This window comes from Chlamydotis macqueenii, chromosome 2 (assembly GCF_036417535.1).
Source record: "Chlamydotis macqueenii isolate bChlMac1 chromosome 2, bChlMac1.mat, whole genome shotgun sequence".
NCBI classification, from domain to species: domain Eukaryota; kingdom Metazoa; phylum Chordata; class Aves; order Otidiformes; family Otididae; genus Chlamydotis; species Chlamydotis macqueenii.
The window spans coordinates 147,134,729-147,153,834 of record NC_141557.1 but is presented as its reverse complement, the minus strand read 5'-3'; the positions used below and the strand labels follow the sequence as shown (position 1 = coordinate 147,153,834).

Here is a 19,106-nt window from a genome sequence, read left to right as displayed (position 1 = left end):
CTAAAACATCGTAATTTTTTAGCTCTTTCCTCTGTTTTGTCTTTTTCTGAAATGTAATACTGACTTTTACTGTAAATTTAAAAATCTGAACTAAGAGGCAAAATATATCGATAAAAGGTGTCTTGGCATTTCTACTCCTGACTAAACATTTTCAGAATATAGGTGGATTAACAGATGTCCTGTATTCCTTGCATGCTTATGGAATTCAGATCTCAGCATATATATTGAATTTCAGTGTGCTCTGAAATTTTTTATTCCTTTCAAATTCTCTGTCACTGGGAAGAATAATTTAATTAAAATTTCACAAAAAAATCAGCTGTTTAAAAAAAGTCATTGTATCTTTATTTCAAAGCTCAGTGACTTTTCAGTTTGCAGATATGATAGTATTCTGTACTTTTTTTTTTTCATTTTTAATGGAGAGAGCAGGGGATAAGCACTACTATTCTACTGTTTCTTATTACAGAAACATCAGATAAGATTAAACTATTCAGCTGTTTTAGAGCAAATCTTTTTTTTTTTTTTCATTTTCCAGATTCCCTAAATGTGTGACAATGTTTTACACAATTATATGGTGCATGGATATAAACACTTTTGGCCATAATTATTTTTCTTGGTTATGTGGGAGAAAAAATAAGTTACAAATCTTACTTCTTTCCTTTGTCAAGTACACAAATTGATCTCAATACTTGTTTTTGTAAATTGTTTCCCACCAAAGGTACACAATAAGAGCTTGTTAGGTAGCTGGTACTATACTGTATGTACTTCCATGATAAAATTTGTCAAATGAAATGAAATATTTCAGACTGTATTGCCTGATACATGTTTTTGTTTGTTTTTTTAACTAGTGAAAAAGGCCATAGATTTTAAATCTAGAGGATTTAAATTGTTTCCAGGGAAAGACAACAGCAACAAGTTTTCTATCTGTGAGTGTACTCCTTTTTTGTTACTTTTCTCTAGTGCAAGAGTGAAGTTTGTGCTGTCTGTGTTGTGTGTTTTCAAAATTGTTTATGTATTTCTGATAATATAACTGACTTAAATCTGTTTCTCCAGTCTGCATGGTGAATTTTTAAGTACGGTTCTACTCCAACGGCAAGCTTTCTATAAATCTGGCATTGTAGAATGACATGTTCTTTTGTCAGTAATTTCACATTAAATTTGTGGTATTTACTAAGAAATAAATATTCAGCCACCCAAGTGTCAGCTGAAATCTTAGGTATGAACAGGAAAGAGGTAATTTTAATTGAAAATTAGTACTAGCTATACAAACCAAAGCCTATCCTCACTTACTTACAAATTTGCAATCACATATGAGGTCACTTTCAGAATTTTTTTGGTCATTAGTTTGACATTTTTAACTGATTAACTAACTGTAGTTGAAAAAATTCTGAAGGTGCTTAGTGACTTCAATTTTAATTACAGAAAATAGAAACTGAAAGCACTTGGCATCTTACAGGACAGAGTCCTGATTAACTTAGAAAGTGGAATCAGGCAACTTTCTAACATAAATTTAAACAGAGATGACTAAATATATTAAAAGGATATCTTTTACAAAAGAACGTGCCATTTTTATAGAGTTCCTTTCTGGACTAGAACCATATTTTAAATATTTAGTAGTAATTGATTAAAATAAAGATGGACTAACTGCTTAGCCCATGTCTGCTTATACTACGTTTCATTATTCATCACAGGAGCGAAAGGACTTGCTTTCAAACTCCTTAGGTTGACCACATGTGTACTAATTTTTTTTTTGTTTAAAGTGTCAGTGCTGGATTCAGTTTCCAGGATTTTGCAGGGCACATTGGCATAATTTTTAATGCATTTTTCATTTTTAGATTTTAAAGTGTCAATATATTATATGTGATTTTTTTATTAAAAAGGTGTCTTCAAGCAGCAAGATTCTTTAACACTTACCAAGTAAGAAAAATAAAGCAAAACACACTTCTGTTCAGTTTTTATAATGTAGCATATTGCCATATTCAACTTTTCTGTAAACCGTATCAACTAAATAGTTCTGTAAGGCATTTCTGGCTTGTTTGAAAACTGTGTATCAAGATTTTAAAAACAGGTATTCTTTTAAAACAAATTCGGTGACTGGAAAGTAGAGTGATTATATAACAAGAAATAACAGTAAGATAATTACAGTATAATTACAGTAGTGTTTATAAGGTACATTGCTGAAGTCTTTCTCTGCTGGTCCATCTTTGCTTTTATAGTTGTGAATGAGAATAGTACAATGGCTGATAAAACAGATTGTAGACACTTGTGATACTTAAAGGTGATTGCTGTGAAATTAGTGATGACATTTATCAATATCTTTTTTGAAAGCCTTTATGTCATTTCATACATTATGATATTCTATGTAAAGCTGAAAGCATCTGAGGCTTGTTTTACTGGGTATGCAGAGTAGATTACCTATATGGGTCAATAATAAGTGAAGGTGAAAACTTTTATGATTTGTACTTTTAGTGATCATAATCTTGTCATAAATAGATAGCTAAGATTTTATATTGTAATCTAGCTTTTGGTTAGCTAGTCACTTTGGTAGCCAAGGAAATTGAAGAGGCAATATTTCATGAGAAGTATTTAACTGTTGACTTTAGATAAAATTCCCATTGTGGCCTCAGCTGGATTTGTACCTGCATTGCAGTGACAGATAGGGTTCTTTAAAAAAAATAAAAGAATGACCATCATTCAATTTTTAGTGGAAATAAGATAAGTGAATGTTTATTTCACATTATGCCTTGTATTAACAGTGTCTTTAGAAATTATAATCTAACATTTCTCATGTGTATGTCTGCCCTATTTTTTCTTTTTTGTTACAAGGTATTATCTTTTGTTAACGAAGGTATTAATTATATATATAACATTCAATACTAATGCATAAGTGATTTGCACATAGTAAAGCCAGAATGATAATAGGATCATTCAATATATCATCATGAGATGATGATATACTTTGAAACAAGTATGCATCAACTTCATTTTGCAAGTGTTGAGATTAACAGAAAAAAAATCATTGGGGGAACTAGTTCGATCTGGGTTAGAACTCTGGAATTTCTTGCTCCCAGTTTCATGACAAGATCATGAATGAATATTTTCCCTAGAGGAGCCTTTAATTTACTACAGGAAACCCTTTATTTGCTTACTGTCATATGACTATCTGGAGTGTAAAGTAAACAAATTAATTAATTAGATGGATAGGTAGGCAGATAGATAAATAGATAGGGAACTATAGAAAGATGTATTTCAGTAGACTGAAAAATCAAGCATTATTTCTGGAAAAGTAGCATCAATACAAAAATAATAAAATGTGCATTTATTTTTTCACAAAGTACTTAACAGAAATCAGAACATATTTAAGTTTGTGCTTAAATGCATTTCTAATTTGGCATCAAATCAGAAATCAGTTTAATGACTTCTGCTTGTAACTTCTTCTGAAATTTTATTGTGGTATATATCTTACTTTAAGTTTGTCACTGTAATTATTTTATTTGTTTTATTTAACATAAGCCTTTTTATTTTTATTTATTAATATTATTAAATCCATAATTTATAATTAAAAATATATTTCACAGTGTATTTTTAAGAATAGAACTTTATACAGAAGATGTCAAAAAAAACCCCAAAGATTTTCAAGCTTCCATTTTTGTTAGAAATTTAAGTATAAAATAGTTCTTGTGCTTTGAAATCCAGTAGAATATTATTTTTTATATGAATGGTCACTCTATTACCTACATATGGGAAAATATAGTGTATAAAAATAAAAGAATACTTTGAAATATTAAAACATAAATTAAAATAAATAGAAATAATTATATTTAAATAATATTTTTACTTTATTTTGTTTATAGTAAAGAATTTGTTCTGTGTGCATAGAAATATGATACAGACCCCAAATGGCAATTTTTTAATTTTAATTTCTTTAATATTATTATCAGGCATCACGAATATGTTTCCAGCTATATTTTTAACATGTGTTCAATGTCAGAGAAGTTAACAGACTGTCACAAAAATTAGATGATGTTCTTTTCCCTACTTGTTCTCAAGTATGCTTCCTTTCCCTTCCTGCATTGTTCAGTGAATCCTGTCTGCCCAAAGTTTTAAGGTCCTTTGCGTACGTACAGGCTACTTATGATGATTTTGAATTACTCACATCTTGATATAGATTTTGAAACTGTATAAAAGCATCCAGATATTTCAAAGAGAGAGTTCATTCTAAGATTCCCATCCAAAAAATTCCTACTAGGTGGCCTCATGAAATGCACTTTATGGATTCATAATTGTCAGATATATATATATATTCCAACACTAGCAGGAACTTGGGTTTCTAATATGCTTTCATCAGCACTAGAAGTATCAGGGGAAAAAAAGACTGAAACTCAGTAATGTGAATGGGCTTTAAGGAAGAGTCCTCCTGGTTCCAAAGTCCCCTGAGCATAAAGATGCAGATGAACAGAGATTGTCTTTGTTTGCTGTTAGCACAATCTTGGATGTGGTACAGCTCTTTTCGGGCAGAGGAGGATAAATAGTGTGGTTCCAGTTGACAAAGGCTGAGCTTGATAGGTTGTTTGAGCAGCGTGCTAAGTTGAGACATTTTCCTTTTAACCCTCTGCAACATTTTCATTTACCTTTTTGACTTCCTCGGGGTACCAAACCAATTCTTCCCTTTCTGTGTATGCAAGAAGATAAATTTCAAGAAAGGGAAAATCTCTAAGTATTCTGAATATTATTGTCCTTCACTGAAAGCTGAAATTTAATGAACACTCCTTAGAAATATAGTTAGAAGCTACTTTTTTTTTTTATTCAAATACACATTCAATTTAAAATATAATGTGATTAGCCGAATTGTATGCAAAATTTTTCTTTAAAGGAAAGTTAAAATCTAATACTGGAAATCCATTGGTCTAGTTCCTCAGAAATAAATATGAACAAAGGTGCAAATCTCTTTCTGCTTAGCATAAATCTCTTGGCTTCATATCTTGTATTTTTGAAAAAAAAATTCTTCTATCAGGCCATGAATTTACCAAGTAATTGCAGAACAACCTCCTTTGCTAATGTTTTTTTTTTTTTTTTTTTTTTATGAGAAGTGCTACCTCCTGGTTCAATTAACTTCAAAAAATTAAATAAAAAATAATCGAATTATTTGGGCCTAAAATTATTTTTGTAAGATATACTTTTGCAAGCTGTAAAAAATATGAGAAATTATGTAATGCATTAAAAAGAAATCAAGTTACAAGGTACTTGAATATGCTGAGGGCTAGATCACTACATACAAATTTCTGGAAAAACACACTGCAAAGTTCACAGGAAGTTTCCCTCTGAAGATCCATTTTAGTTCATTGTAAGATAAATGTATGCAAATCAAACTGGCATTTTTAGTTTACCTTCAGATCACCGTATTTTGGGAGTATCTGCATTTTCAATACTAATTAAGGACAATTCTGTCAGCACAAGACTATGCATTCAAATTTTATTGTAATTCAAGGAGAAAAGGTCAGCTCTTAGTGGAGATGACATTTATTAGATTATGTGCAGAGTAAAATCTTACAGCCCTAAACTTAATGAACAGTCCTTTAAATGTTAATGTTTGTAAAGGAATAGTAATAACATCTCCATATGGGTTCAATAATATTACAAACAAACAAAATAGCTAATTAGTGCAATTTATTAAAAAAGCCTTAATTTTTGATGGAAAAATAAAACAACAAACAAACAAAAAAATACATGCTTTTCTTGTTATATGATGGAGAAACTTATGTTTTAAAACTAGACATTATATAGGTGATGGTATTCTGTAGAAAGTCTGTTTTTAAGGACCTAAGATGCAGAGAATGTACTCTTTCATATTTGTTAATTGCTTAAATCTGAATTTCCTAAAAACTGTATTATTTTATCTTTTTTTTTCTTTTTTTTTCCTGTTTTTCTTTCTTTTTTTTTTTTTTTTTTTTTTTTTTGCAGTAAATGAGGGAGGTATTAAACAGGCATCCAATTTGTGTCCAGATCCCGGAGAACCAGAAAATGGAAAACGAATAGGCTCAGATTTTAGGTAAAATATAAACCCTACCATTGTATAATTTCTCTAATACTGAACTTGGAAAAAGTATGTGTTAAAAAATTTATTGCTGTTCTTGAGCTACTCTTTCAAAACTGAACTTCTCAGCAAAAAGTGAAAAGGAATTCTGTGTAAAATTATGTAGTGTAATATAGCCTGTACTTAGTATGTAAAGAAGATAAAATACCTACTTGGAAGAGAGCATATATCTCTGACAAACTGACAAAAACTGGATTGAAGGTAAGTTAAAATAATTTTCCCATGTAAATACTATATTAGGTTTACAGATATTGACTGTACATGTGTTACTGGAGGTTTTTGGGAAGGACAAAGCAAAATTGAATGCAACACAAAAAGAACAATAAAACCTCACAGAAGAGGTTTAATATATTATCATAGAAATACTCATTGGAATCTAATAGAAAATATTTTATTATCTATAATATGTTTTTCAGTAATCCAAAAGTTTAATACATGCAGTGTATTTCCCTAGCAGTCCTCAGATTGGTTTAGCACTCTTAATGCAGACTATTTTTTAAATTAATTTCGATACATAACAAATTTATAGTGTATAGTATTACTGTATGAAAAGAAATAAAATCAAAACTAAAAAGTTGTAATTCATTTCTACAAATTCTTACATTTCATTCCTTGATGGCTTTTTCAAATGTTTCTAGGAAGACTCCAAAGAATCAAAGAATTACGTGCTGCCAGTGATTTATTCCACAATTTTTTATATTTAACCTAAACTCAAATTGTAGCACACTTTCCTCCTCCATTCTTAGCCGTTTTTCAAATTCCTTATATTGTAAGGAAAAAAAAGGTTCACAATACTCTTTCAAAACATTCTGTGTTTTTTTTCTCAGTGAACATATATGACTCTTACTGTCAGTACCAGCAGTGGTTGATGTATTGTATGACTAGAGACACATACATAATCACGTCTTGAAAATGCTATGAATTAATTTTAATCTGATATATATATATATGAGTTTTGCAATTATTTCATTTTCAATTGTTGAACATACATTTCATAACATACTAAAAAGGATTAAACATACATATTAGAATATATATGATATATAGATAAATTTTGGACTATATTAAAATAATAAATTTAAAGTTATGTTGTTGCTTTATGTCATATGGTAATTTCACATTATCATCGAGTTTACAAATCCCTTCAAAACACCTAAGAGAGGAAAGAGAAAAGGAAGAAATAAGTAGGAGGGAAATTGATAATTTTAAAATTAATTGGTTTTATTACATTTGATTTTGTTCAAAATATGTATTTTACATATCAGACAGCACACTTCTAACATTTTAAGATAATAAGTGTTAGCATAACCTGGGAGCTGAGCAAAGATTTTCGAGAATTATGTCACATATTATTTTACATAACTTCTTTTAGGGTTTTTTTTGTTGTTGTTGTTTTGTCTTTTCTGCTTGCAATCAAGCAGAACATAGGATTGGTAATGATACCCCAAGTAAATGTGCTAGCTGACAGTCAGTTAGTTATTACAATTTCTTAGTTACTACTTATTATTATTTCTCTATTTCTGTAGTTTTGAGAAAAGAAAAATTTCAATGTGTATCAAAGAAAGCTTTATAATTAATTTTATATGGAATGCCATTTTATCATTACCTGACATAAAATGATTTCTCAATATTTTCAGAGAAATAAAAATAAATGAAATCTGGTTTTTAACTGTCATGCTTTCTGGAATCACTACTTTGGTCAATATTTTGTATTATAACCTCAGAAATATGAATTGATAGAGAAAGCCTTTGACAGAATCCACAAGTCCTTTTCTAGTGTTTTCTCTGCAAGTGACCAATGAAAGACCTACCTTCAAGATCATTCTAGTTACACTGATATGAGGGGAAGTACCTCAAAGGAGATATGAAGATGGTCATGCCCTCATCTTTATTTTTAGGCTAAACTATTAGGATATAATTTAGCATTATTTTTCACTATACATTGTGATGATGTGACTGTTCAGTAGGGCCTGTTGTGATAGGACGAGGGGTAATGGTTTTAAAATAGAGGGACGTAGATTTAGATTGGATATTAGGAAAAAATTTTTTACACTGAGGGTGGTGGAACACTGGAACAGGTTGCCCAGAGAGGTGGTGGATGCCTCATCCCTGGAAACATTCAAGGCCAGGTTGGATGAGGCTCTGAGCAACCTGATCTAGTTGGGGATGTCCCTGATCCTTGCAGGGGTGTTGGACTAGATGACCTTTGAAGGTCCCTTCCAACCCTAACCATTCTATGATTCTATGTACTTTCAGATCAAACCAAACTCTTTTTTTTTTTTTTATTGATCCTTATCTTGATTACTTCTTGACATTAGTATGGAACTAACCCTTTACAAAGCAAGAAAAAATAAAAAAGACCACAGTTCTCCAACAAACTAATACTTAAATGATCCTCTTTCTGTTGAGGGCAGGTTCTAGGAACAGTCTAAAATCTTGCTGATTTTAAGGGCAGCCTACTTGCTTCCTGGTCTCTCTCTACAGGTTAGATTGCAAAGCAATAACAGTTTCTGAAAGCACAAACTTCTCAATGGCTTCACTGACACCTCAAATTTATGCTGAAAAGCTGTCCTCAAACTAATTCCTTTCAACTAAGTATTTGAATTTTCATGGTTCAGTGTATTTTGAGATAAAAACAGTCTGGTCTGGATAGTCTTCTCTAGATAAATCCCATCTAGTGCAACATTTCCTCAACAGGCAGATCTTTTCTGAGTTTAGCTCTCAGAAACAACCCAGAAAGGACTTGTTTCCTTTCAAAAGATTGAATATTTCCACTATTTTGTAGTAGCCTGTCTTTATAATGCAAAACTATTTTATTTGGAAATAGCAGGAGGACATACATACACATACACACATGCACATTTTCTAGCCACTTTATTGACAGGTCATGTAAAAGGAAACACTTATTCCTTTGGTTGTATTCATTTTACACATATTAGGGATAAATATGGTGGTTTCCTACCTAAGACTATTAAATGTCTTAGGAATGTGAATGGTGAGATTTGTACTTGTAAAAACAAGGACTGGTGAATGTTAGTAATGCATATGTCATTTATCTCAAATTGAACACTTGACACATTGAAAAGAGGTCTTACAAGGAACAAAAGCAAACCAAAAACTTTCAGCAGACAATAAAATTCCTTTTTAAATTGACCTGATTTAAATTCTTGCCATTATTATAATGGCTGCTCTGTTGCTTCATAAGCTTCCAAAGTAAGAATGCTAGTAATAAGCAAATAAATAAGATATTGAAAGAAAGTTCTTACATTTAGTTGAAATACACAGTTTATGGAAAATCTTTCCCAGGTTGTCTTATGCCCGACAGAGAGAAAAATAGCACATTTTTCCTTTTCCCTTCTCGAAGTCACTGTCTCTGTATTGTAGGAAAGAGCTTTACTTTGACCTTGTCTTTTTTCCCCCCTTCTGATAAGAAGTGGAAATCCCAATTAAAATACCTTAATTTTAAAATACAGTATTTTCAAGAAGGGTTTAGATCTATCTTTATAAAGATTAATCAAAATCTAATTTCAGTACAATTTAATCTGGTTTAGAGAAGAGCTTGCTCTTTTCACTTCTCTTTATTTTTCTTCAAATGTGAAGGTATAGGCCTGGAACCATTTTATTGCAATTTCACTTCTGTTATGGTTGTAAATACTGCCAGCTCTCTCAGCACATTTGTATGTTCTTACATGATTCTTACACACACTTAGAAAATCAGCAATGCAAGCTCTAAGACAAGCTGCAGCATTTCATTGCATTCTTTGGGACCTGACACTCCTGTCACCCTCTTGGATATTTTTTCTAATACGAAAATTCTCCATTTTGAAGTTTTAAAGGCTTTCTTTCTGATGCTGGATGTCTTTATGAGCATAACAGGCCTTTGCAGGTTGAAATAAAGTCAAGAAGACTTGCTAATAGCTGGCAGCTTTTCCTGTATCAAAAAAAAAAAAATTACCTCAGAAAGAAAAATTCCCTTCCCTAGAAGTGTCTTAAATTTTTAGAGGTACCAGTCTTCATTCTGCTGGAATTTCCAACAGCTTATTTTATGTTACCCGTCATGCTGTAAAATTCACTTTTTTTGTGACATGAGTGTCCAATTTTAGAATCAATGACACTATGGAAAATATAAAAATGATGTAATAGATAAAGAAAAAAAGGTTTTATGTGGTCTTGTTGCTTTTTTTAATTGTTGGGTTTTTGGAGGCTTTTTTTTCTTTGTTTGTTTATAGTGGAGTAAACTTACCCAAACTGAATTATACTTGGACAAGTAATTTATTATGAAGCAAAGCTGCTCCTCTGCCACAATCCCAAAGTTCTGGCATCATAAAATGAATGAATGATCCTACCTCTATCCCTCTACCTCTGCGGTGTGCTCCAGCTAGGTATTTAAAAATGAGATTCAGATCAAACTTGGATCACAACAAAGCAGTGAATGCTGTTGGACAGCCACAAAGATGCTAGTGAGATCTTAAAATAGAGATTCTATTGAGAGAAGGAAGCATATGAATTTTATATTAAAGACAATTTATTATATCAATGAGTTAAGTTACAGTATGCCTAATGACAATTTCTTCTTTCATATTATATTATAAATTAATTTATAGTTATTTTCTTTGGAAGAATGACTTTGAAGTGTAACCATATTGATTGACTGGAGGTTTCACACTTAATTTTCCTTAAACCATCTCTGAATCACATACCCTTCTCTACAGATATGCAAGGTGAGCTTCTAGACTCTGAAACATCCTGAAAATTGAACAAAATTCAAATTATTTGCAGTGTGAGATGTGAAGCTAGTTTAAAGAGGAATAGTACATGTTTCATTTGTCACCAGTTAATTGGTTCCTTTGTCAAGCAGAAGCCTCTGACAGTACAAGGGGTTTTTTTTTGTGAAAAGGTGACGCCTTAAGAATTACCAATGATGTCAGAGTGCTGGGAGATCCTCTGCAACTGAAATTTAGTCATCCTTTTATTTTGTTCAGCACATGGTAAGGATTTTTCTTGACCAGAGGTTTTGAGGATTTAGGTATTCTAACGTTATATCTTGGAATCCTAACATCTTGCAGTAATATTTCCAAACTGTATTAATTGACCTACAGAAAAGTTCCTATGCATGCTCTTAACTTTGGTCAACTCTCCTGCTGTGGCTCAAATAGACTATGGTAGATTCTATCTGTAGCTTGCACATAAATAATGAAGGGTCAGTGGTGTGTAGAAAGTTTCTAGGTTAAGAAAATGTGCTTTACATTGCATAGCCTTGAAAGCTTACATATAGCTTTAGCTTCTTATACCGCAGATGGAGAAAATAATACATATGTTGCCATATTGTTATTTATTTACACTAGCACTAAAATTTATCGTAATATTAAATTGATTTTAAATTAATTATTTGATAGGGACAGACTTTAGGAGCTGATGTTTAGGTGTTTCTGTTTTTTTGGGGTTGTTTTGTCTTTTTTTTTTTTTTTTTCCCTATGACAAAAATTGTATACTCTCTCACACTTGTTCAGCTGCAGGTGTGGACAGAATAGGTTCATATGGCAGAAAGATATGAATCTTGGAGAATACTTTTTTTTTCTATATTTTAATGCATATATGACTTTTCAGTTGATTCCACAGAAAGAGAATAGTACTGCAATGTATGATCTCAGATGTATTCCCTGCATATCAGTGCAAAAATCTAAACTACATTTTCTAATCTGTCCCATCTATCCATCACAAAATTTACAAGAGAAATGTGAGTTCAAAATGCAGGTTAATATAATTTATTGTTACAACTGAGCTTGAGGTTTTGATTCCTTGCATAATTGATTCTTGTTCAATAATAATTTAAAGAATATATCAAATAACGGAGGAAAAGAATCTAAAATAAGTTAGTTTGCTACATGTATGCCAGCTGTTAAAATAATACTATTATATATAAACCTCATATGAAGTTCAAAATTTTAAACCTGCTCATTCACATCCTTTTAGGCTCCTTCTTACTACTTTTAGTTTGTGTTCTCTAAAGAGGGATCCAAAATCTGGGGCAGATGATGGAGACATCAAAAAAACAGATATGAGATTAAAGTGTTTTCTCAAATTTGTATAGGTGTCTTACTCAATATTTAGTCATACGGGATATTTTTAATGAAAATATATCTAAAGTTTAGGGTTTCTTTCCTGAAAATACAAACCTAATGGCAATCATCTTGTATCCTATTAGAAATAGAAATTGGCAGATAAAGTTACTGAGACACATAGGTCAACTACACATTTTTGAAACTATGAAATGCTTTAGCATGGTATGTTTTAGATGCAAAAACTTTATATGAGTTCAAAATAAATTGAACAGCTTAAGTGAGTCATAGAAATATTGATTAGAAAGGTCCTCAGGAGGACATAAACTCCAACTTCCTACCCAAAGCAGGATTGATGCCAGCACTAAATCAGATCAGCTGTGGCTTTTTTTAGCCAATCCAGAAAACTCCCAAGAATAGAGATTTTAAAACAGTCAGAGTATGCTGTTCCAGTTCTGCCCTGCCTTTCTTGGAAGAAGTTTCTTGCAGTGTAAAACCTGTACCTCCTAAACTGCTTCTTTTATATTATCTGCCACATTAAGAAAAGTTTGGCTTCATTATCTTTGTAAAGGTTCTTGAAGTAGTTATGGTCTGCTATTAGTTTCCTCTTTGTTAGACTAATTAAGTCTAGCTGCCTCAACTTTTTGCTATAGGTCATATGCTCTAAGCCTCCGACTAACCTACAAACCATCTAGAGTTTTTATCAATGTCTCTTTTAAAGAGGAAGACCAAGCACTGGGCTTAATATTGCAGATACAGCCTCAGCAGCTGAGTATTAATTTCACTAGATATACTGCCACCATTTCTAATGTAGCTGAATATATAGTTTGTGTTATTCAGGATGAGAACACGTTACTGATAAATAGTACAAAACTTTGTTCCTCTACTTGCTGAGTTGCATGTGGTTCCTGTTGGCTCAGTGCTTAAGTTTGTCAAGTGTCTGAATTGAAGGTCTGGTATTCAGTATATCAGTTACTTTTTCTAGTTTAGTATGATCTCTAAATTTGCTGGGAGTTGATTCTATTTCATCATCAAGGTTGAGGCTGAAAATATTAAACAGGATGAGATCCTGTACTGATTTCATTTGTGGCACAAGCATGAGGTAACACACTAAACCACATATCTATGATCCTTCCTTATCAGTCTTATATAAGAAGTAGGATAATACATTATTATAGCAATAGTGTAGTACACTATAATAGGAAACACACTATTTTCAAGTGTAACCAGGACTTGAAATAATAATTATATTAAAGCAGAACAAGAATTAAGTCAATAATGTACTTTTATTTATTGATTTTTTTATAGAAGCATAGAATCATAGAACAGTTAGAGTTGGAAGGGACCTTTAAAGGTCATCTAGTACAGCCCCTCTGCAAGAAGCAGGGACATCTCTAACTAGATCAGGTTGCTCAGAGCCCCGTCCAACCTGGCCTTGAATGTTTCCAGGGATGGGGCATCTACCACCTCTCTGGTCAACCTGTTCCAGTGTTCTACTGCCCTCATATTTTTTTTTTTTCCTTATATCTAGTCTGCATCTACTTCCCACTATTTTAAAATCATTACCCCTTGTCCTTTTGAACTTTCTGAAATGCAAAAATATCCCAAATATTCTCCTCAGGAAAACATAGCATGACAAAAGAGAAAAAAAAAAAAAAAAACCACAGACAAAACAAGTTTTTGGACCTATTTCCTGTTTTGTTCTGTGCCGAATTTGCAACACCAAATGTCAGCTCCATATGGAAAAATACAAAATCTTTTGACCCTTCATTTATCACTTCATAAATAATCACAGCCAAATACCTAGAAAGATGTTTTTAGCATTATTTTATTTTCTTCCATTAATTTGAGAAACATTTACCAGTTAAAGGAGCAAATGTTCATATTGACCTTGTAACTTTCATTGTCTAGTAGTTGTTACCTTCAAAATCTTTGTTACTGGCCAGAGAAAACACACCACTTATATGAAGTCAAGACTTTACTGCTAGTCTAATTAAAATCTTAACCTATTAATCAAAATATAAAAATTAACTATTACAGTCTATTTACAACAATACAGTCCTAGTCCAAACTAATCCAAGAACATCCTATTGCTAATATATATATTCTTTGATACGATAAACCTTTTTAATATGTAATGCTTTTCTATGATATTGTATTCCCCCTTCCAGTGCCCCTTTGGTTCTAAAGTAAAAAAAAACCCCAGATTTTCTCAAGAACATTTACAGGAAGTCATCTGTATCCTGAGGCCTTCACTGAGAAGAATACAATGTTTATAGGGGGGATTTCTTCCTCAGTCTTGTGGTTGACCTTTTGTCTCTTCTAAGTGATTTCCTTATATCTCTTTCTCATTGTTTCCTAGCTTCAATTAACCTAAATAGCTACTGTTTGTTATACAGTGTCCAGGTTTGTCAAATCTTTGCTATATGGAAGTAAGAAGTTAGGTCAGAAAATAGTCGACCTCCAGACAGCTATTAAAAAGAGGCAAATCAGCTCTGGCCAAAATGAGCCCAGAAAGTGCTGAATGCTGTGTGCTGTCAGGCTGATACATAGCCTGCAGCCTTGTACTACTAAGAGCAAAAAATTGTATACTGGATTACATGTTTATATTGTTTGTTAGGACCATCATATATAAAAGAACAGAAAAAATGATTGATATGTATTTGTAAAAAAATGCTTTTTCATTGTTTGATTTTAGCTTGGGAGCAACAGTACAGTTCTCCTGCGATGAAGATTATGTGCTACAAGGTTCAAAAAGTATCACCTGTCAGAGGATAGCTGAAGTTTTTGCTGCATGGAGTGATCATAGACCTGTGTGTAAAGGTAAAGAGGAATTCTTACTCTTAAAGTGGTTTGTTCATTTCACATCTATCTATTGTTTATAAGTACCTGAAGTTTTAATCCTAGTGTTCCCACTTTCTTAGTAAAAATGTTCCCTCCTATACTGATTTGTTTAATACAAACTCTTATGCTTTAATTTACTTGGGAAATTACATTATGAAATGCACTTCGTAATGAGCTAATGAAAGCCTTTCACATGCTAAATACTGAGACTCACTAAGATGGATTTCAAAATTGCAGTGATTCAATACACAAGCTGTAGTTCATGAAGCATCTTTGTTTCATATTTGCTAAGCAGATAAGGAAGACTTGAATTTAGGATTGATAAGGACTGGATAAGTATGTCTATACCTGGTTTCGACCCTGACTAAATAGATAAAGGGCAAAAAATACAGAAAAATGTAAGAGAAGAAAAGCACAAAGACATTCTGCTGAATATATTTGATGTCCAAATACTATGGAGAAAAGAATTATGAATACGTGAATCAAGGAAGGAAAGTATTAGTGTGTATGCACGTTGTCGTAGTTCAGCCCTGATCAGGACCAGACTACGCAGTCTCTCTCCCGCTCCCCCCACCCTCCGAGAGAACAGGGGGAGATGATATAAGAAAAACGGCTCAAGGTTTGAGATAAGGACGGGGAGAAATCCTTAAAGTTACCGTCACGGGCAAAACAGACTCGACTTGGGGAAAACTATTCATTTATTTTCTAAAATTAGCAGGAGAATGAGACAGGGAACAAGATAACCTCCCCCCACCCCTCCCTCTTCCCGGGCTTAACATTATCTCTACTACCTTCCCCTCCCGAGCAGCACGGGGCGGGAAAAGGGAATGGGGGTCGCGGTCAGTTCATCACGCGTTGTTTTACGCTGCTGTATCATCGTCAGGGGAAGAACTCCTCGCATTCCTCCTCTGCTCCAGCGTGGGGTCCCTCCCACGGGCCACAGTCCTCCGTGAAACTGCTCCGGCGTGGGTCATCTCTTCCACGGGGTGCAGTCCCTCTAGAACAGCTGCCCCAGCGGGCCCTCCATGGGCCACAGCCTCCTTCAGGCCTCCACCTGCTCTGGCGTGGGGTCCTCCACGAGCTGCAGGTGGATCTCTGCCCCTCCGTGGACCTCCATGGGCTGCAGGGGGACAACCCGCTCCACCATGGTCTTCACCACGAGTTGCAGAGGAATCTTGGCCAGGAGCCATATTACTCCTCCCCCTCCTTCTGAACTGACCTTGGCGTCTGCAGCCGTTCCTCACAACAGGCTGGCAGACGCCTCTCAGGATCCTTTTTACATCTTATTCACTTCTCATCTTCTCTCCACTTCTTGCAGCCAGGCCGGGCCGAGTTGGGCCCAGTCGGCTGCCCGGCGGGAGGCCAGAGGGTGAGGCCTGCAAGGCCCATGAGGCTCGTGCCTCCCCCTCTCTGCCCCCCGCTCAGCTGCTTCACATCTTCTCCTCCTCTTTTTCCTGTTTTCCCCTACTTAAATACGTTATCGCAGAGGCGTTATCACGGGACATTCTGCTACCAATTGGCTCGGCCTTGGACAGCAGCGGGTCCGCCCTAGGCCCGGCCGAGTCCACTGAACAAAGGGGAGCGACTTCTAGCAGTTTCCTACAGAAGCTACCACCTTAGGCCCCCCCTCACTAACAAAACCAGAACACACGTATATATATATAAAAAAATATATCTGTTAGTATATATAATGAAAATATTAGTGTGTACATATACATGTAAATTGCTGTAACAGCAAAGCCTAATATGGAAGAGTACAGTTTGTTCAGAAAGACCACTTGAATATGGGAAATAGAAGGGACATTTATCTTGTAATTCAAGGCTATAGATACACTAATGTCCAGAGGGAACTGTGAGATGTTTCTGAACAGTGGAAGAGGGCAGAAAAATCTTGAGGGTGATATCCAGATGGTAGACAGTAGAAATCCATAAAACCTGGAAATTTATATGAGTGATTTTTTTTTTTTTTTTGGCTAATAAAATACTTTCTACAGGTAAGAATGAAGTGCTAGATGTAGGTTGGAATAATCAGGGTCATGGCAGTGTACGCTTCAATAAGAGCATATCACATAAACAAGTAAAAAGTTTAGTTGTATACATATAATTACAACATAAATACCTAATGATCATTTTATATCCCACTACTGTGTACTACATGAATGTATAATTGCTGGAAATTGCTAAAGAGATAGACACACACACAAACATGCATGCATAGCAGATTAATAATGTAATGCACATAAATGAAACCTTTATTTCTAGTAAAACGAGTAAGGCTTTATCTACTAGGGTTTTTCAGTATATTCACATATCCTAAATTAGATACCTGTCTAAGGATGGTAGGCTCCTAATCTTCCAGTGTAACTGGAAGGATGTTGTATACTTGTATAAGGATGTTCACATGCACTGTTAAACAGTGTGACTATCTATTAGTCTTGCCTGTGAATTGCTCACTGGAGGAGGTTTTCAGACACAGCTGATTAAATCAAGGATCCCATCTCCCACCTTAGGTGCCTAAAGCTATGTAGTGTGAGCACACTTGATTTTCTCTGCTATGGAAAAGACGTTTCAAGAAAGGTGTGGACCCATGAAAATAAGACAGAAGAAAATATTAAAAAGGATCAAAATTCTCTAAAATATATCTTAATATAAACAACTGGGTATGAACTGGGCTGCTTTGATCTAGAGAAAGAAGAATCCAGAGAAAGAAGAGGGAAAGTGTAATATATAATAGGATACAATTTTGCAAAGGAAGGTTCATGGTTGGACACTAGCAAAAATTTCTGAAGTAAAGAATATTCAGGTATGTGAGTAGAAATTTTCAAGAACATCTGAGTTATACATATATCCAGGAGAGCTTAAATACATGTAATGTCATCTTGAGCTGGGGTAATGGACTAAATATCTTTTGAAAGTTCTTCCAATTACTATTTTCTGTGTTTCATAAATGAAAGAACACTTAGATTTTAAAACTGATTCATTAAAAACAACAACAAAAAATCTTTAAGATCACATGTAAGTGTGGCTGCATGACATGATTTATGTATTTCTTGTATGATAACTATGATAAAATGACATTCTAAAGATTCTTGGCTTTCATATCCCACATAAATGGTAACTGTACTGCAAATCTTTCTGTGATTTATTAATCTGTCATTGAAAAGTCACTTCAAAAGGAAAGCATACTGCAATTAGCATTTCACTTATCAGTACCAAAATACAGTTACACACTGTCAGTTTTTTTAAAAAAGTATCTCTCCTTCCAGACAATAAAGTGTTATCAGCAGTACTGTGATAAGGCTGAGCTGTATGCATAGCTACTTGTAAGTTTAGAAAGTCAGCTCAGTAGCTTTTGGGGACTATGGCCTTCAAGCATAAATGGTTGCTAAGTATATTGTTTTTCACTTTTATATAAGTTTTGAATTCTGAATAGTAGCAAGTGTCAACGCACTTAAATATAAAAGGGTAACCACAGTTTTCAGTCCATTTTTTTTTCCAATATACCTATATTTAGAACTCACACTGTATAATGATTTACAAACCACATTTGTAAACCTGTGTAATGATAAAGTAAGCATTAATACTGAACTAGAAAGAAAAAGAAAGCATTAAATCCTTTGGAAGCTATCAGTTCTCATAAGCTTCTATCCAAATGTGAAACTACAGAATGTGTATTAACTAAATATCCAAACCCACTATTATTCATATGTAGAACATGTAGTTCACAACCAAAAGGACAGTGTTTCACTTCTTTACATTCACCAACCTCATAGAACTAGCTAATTCCACCTTAAAAAGCAGAGGACCAATATTAAGAAAGTTATTAGGAATTGATACAATGCCATATGGTGAAAACCAGACAGATGGTACAGATATTATAATTTGTCAAATATGAAATGCCTTAGAGTGTAACTAGTTGCATTAAAATTACCAATTTAAGTACCTTTGGTGTGCTATCATTTTGATTCTTTTGATTAACAAGATGTTTTAATTAGGCTCTTAGATATTCTAAAGCAGGAATATAAGCATTTCTTCTAGACTAATGATTATGTCTTCTTTAAGTTTCATGCACAGAACATACAATAAACATTTTGAAATAATTTTGTATAAGT

The 19,106-nt window shown here is 33.5% G+C and overlaps 1 protein-coding gene across 4 annotated transcripts in view; it reads left to right on the top strand.

Moving 5' to 3' along the window:
• Window positions 1–19,106, top strand: part of CSMD3 (CUB and Sushi multiple domains 3) — a 743,929-nt gene that overhangs the window by 276,197 nt on the left and 448,626 nt on the right. For 3 of the 4 annotated variants that reach the window (XM_086741184.1, XM_086741183.1, XM_086741182.1), the window contains 3 exons: window positions 846–923; window positions 5,959–6,046; window positions 14,849–14,973. In XM_086741184.1, coding sequence (XP_086597310.1) covers window positions 846–923; window positions 5,959–6,046; window positions 14,849–14,973 — 291 coding nt within the window. The remainder of the gene's footprint in view (window positions 1–845; window positions 924–5,958; window positions 6,047–14,848; window positions 14,974–19,106) is intronic. The other variant, XM_086741185.1, reaches the window with a different exon arrangement.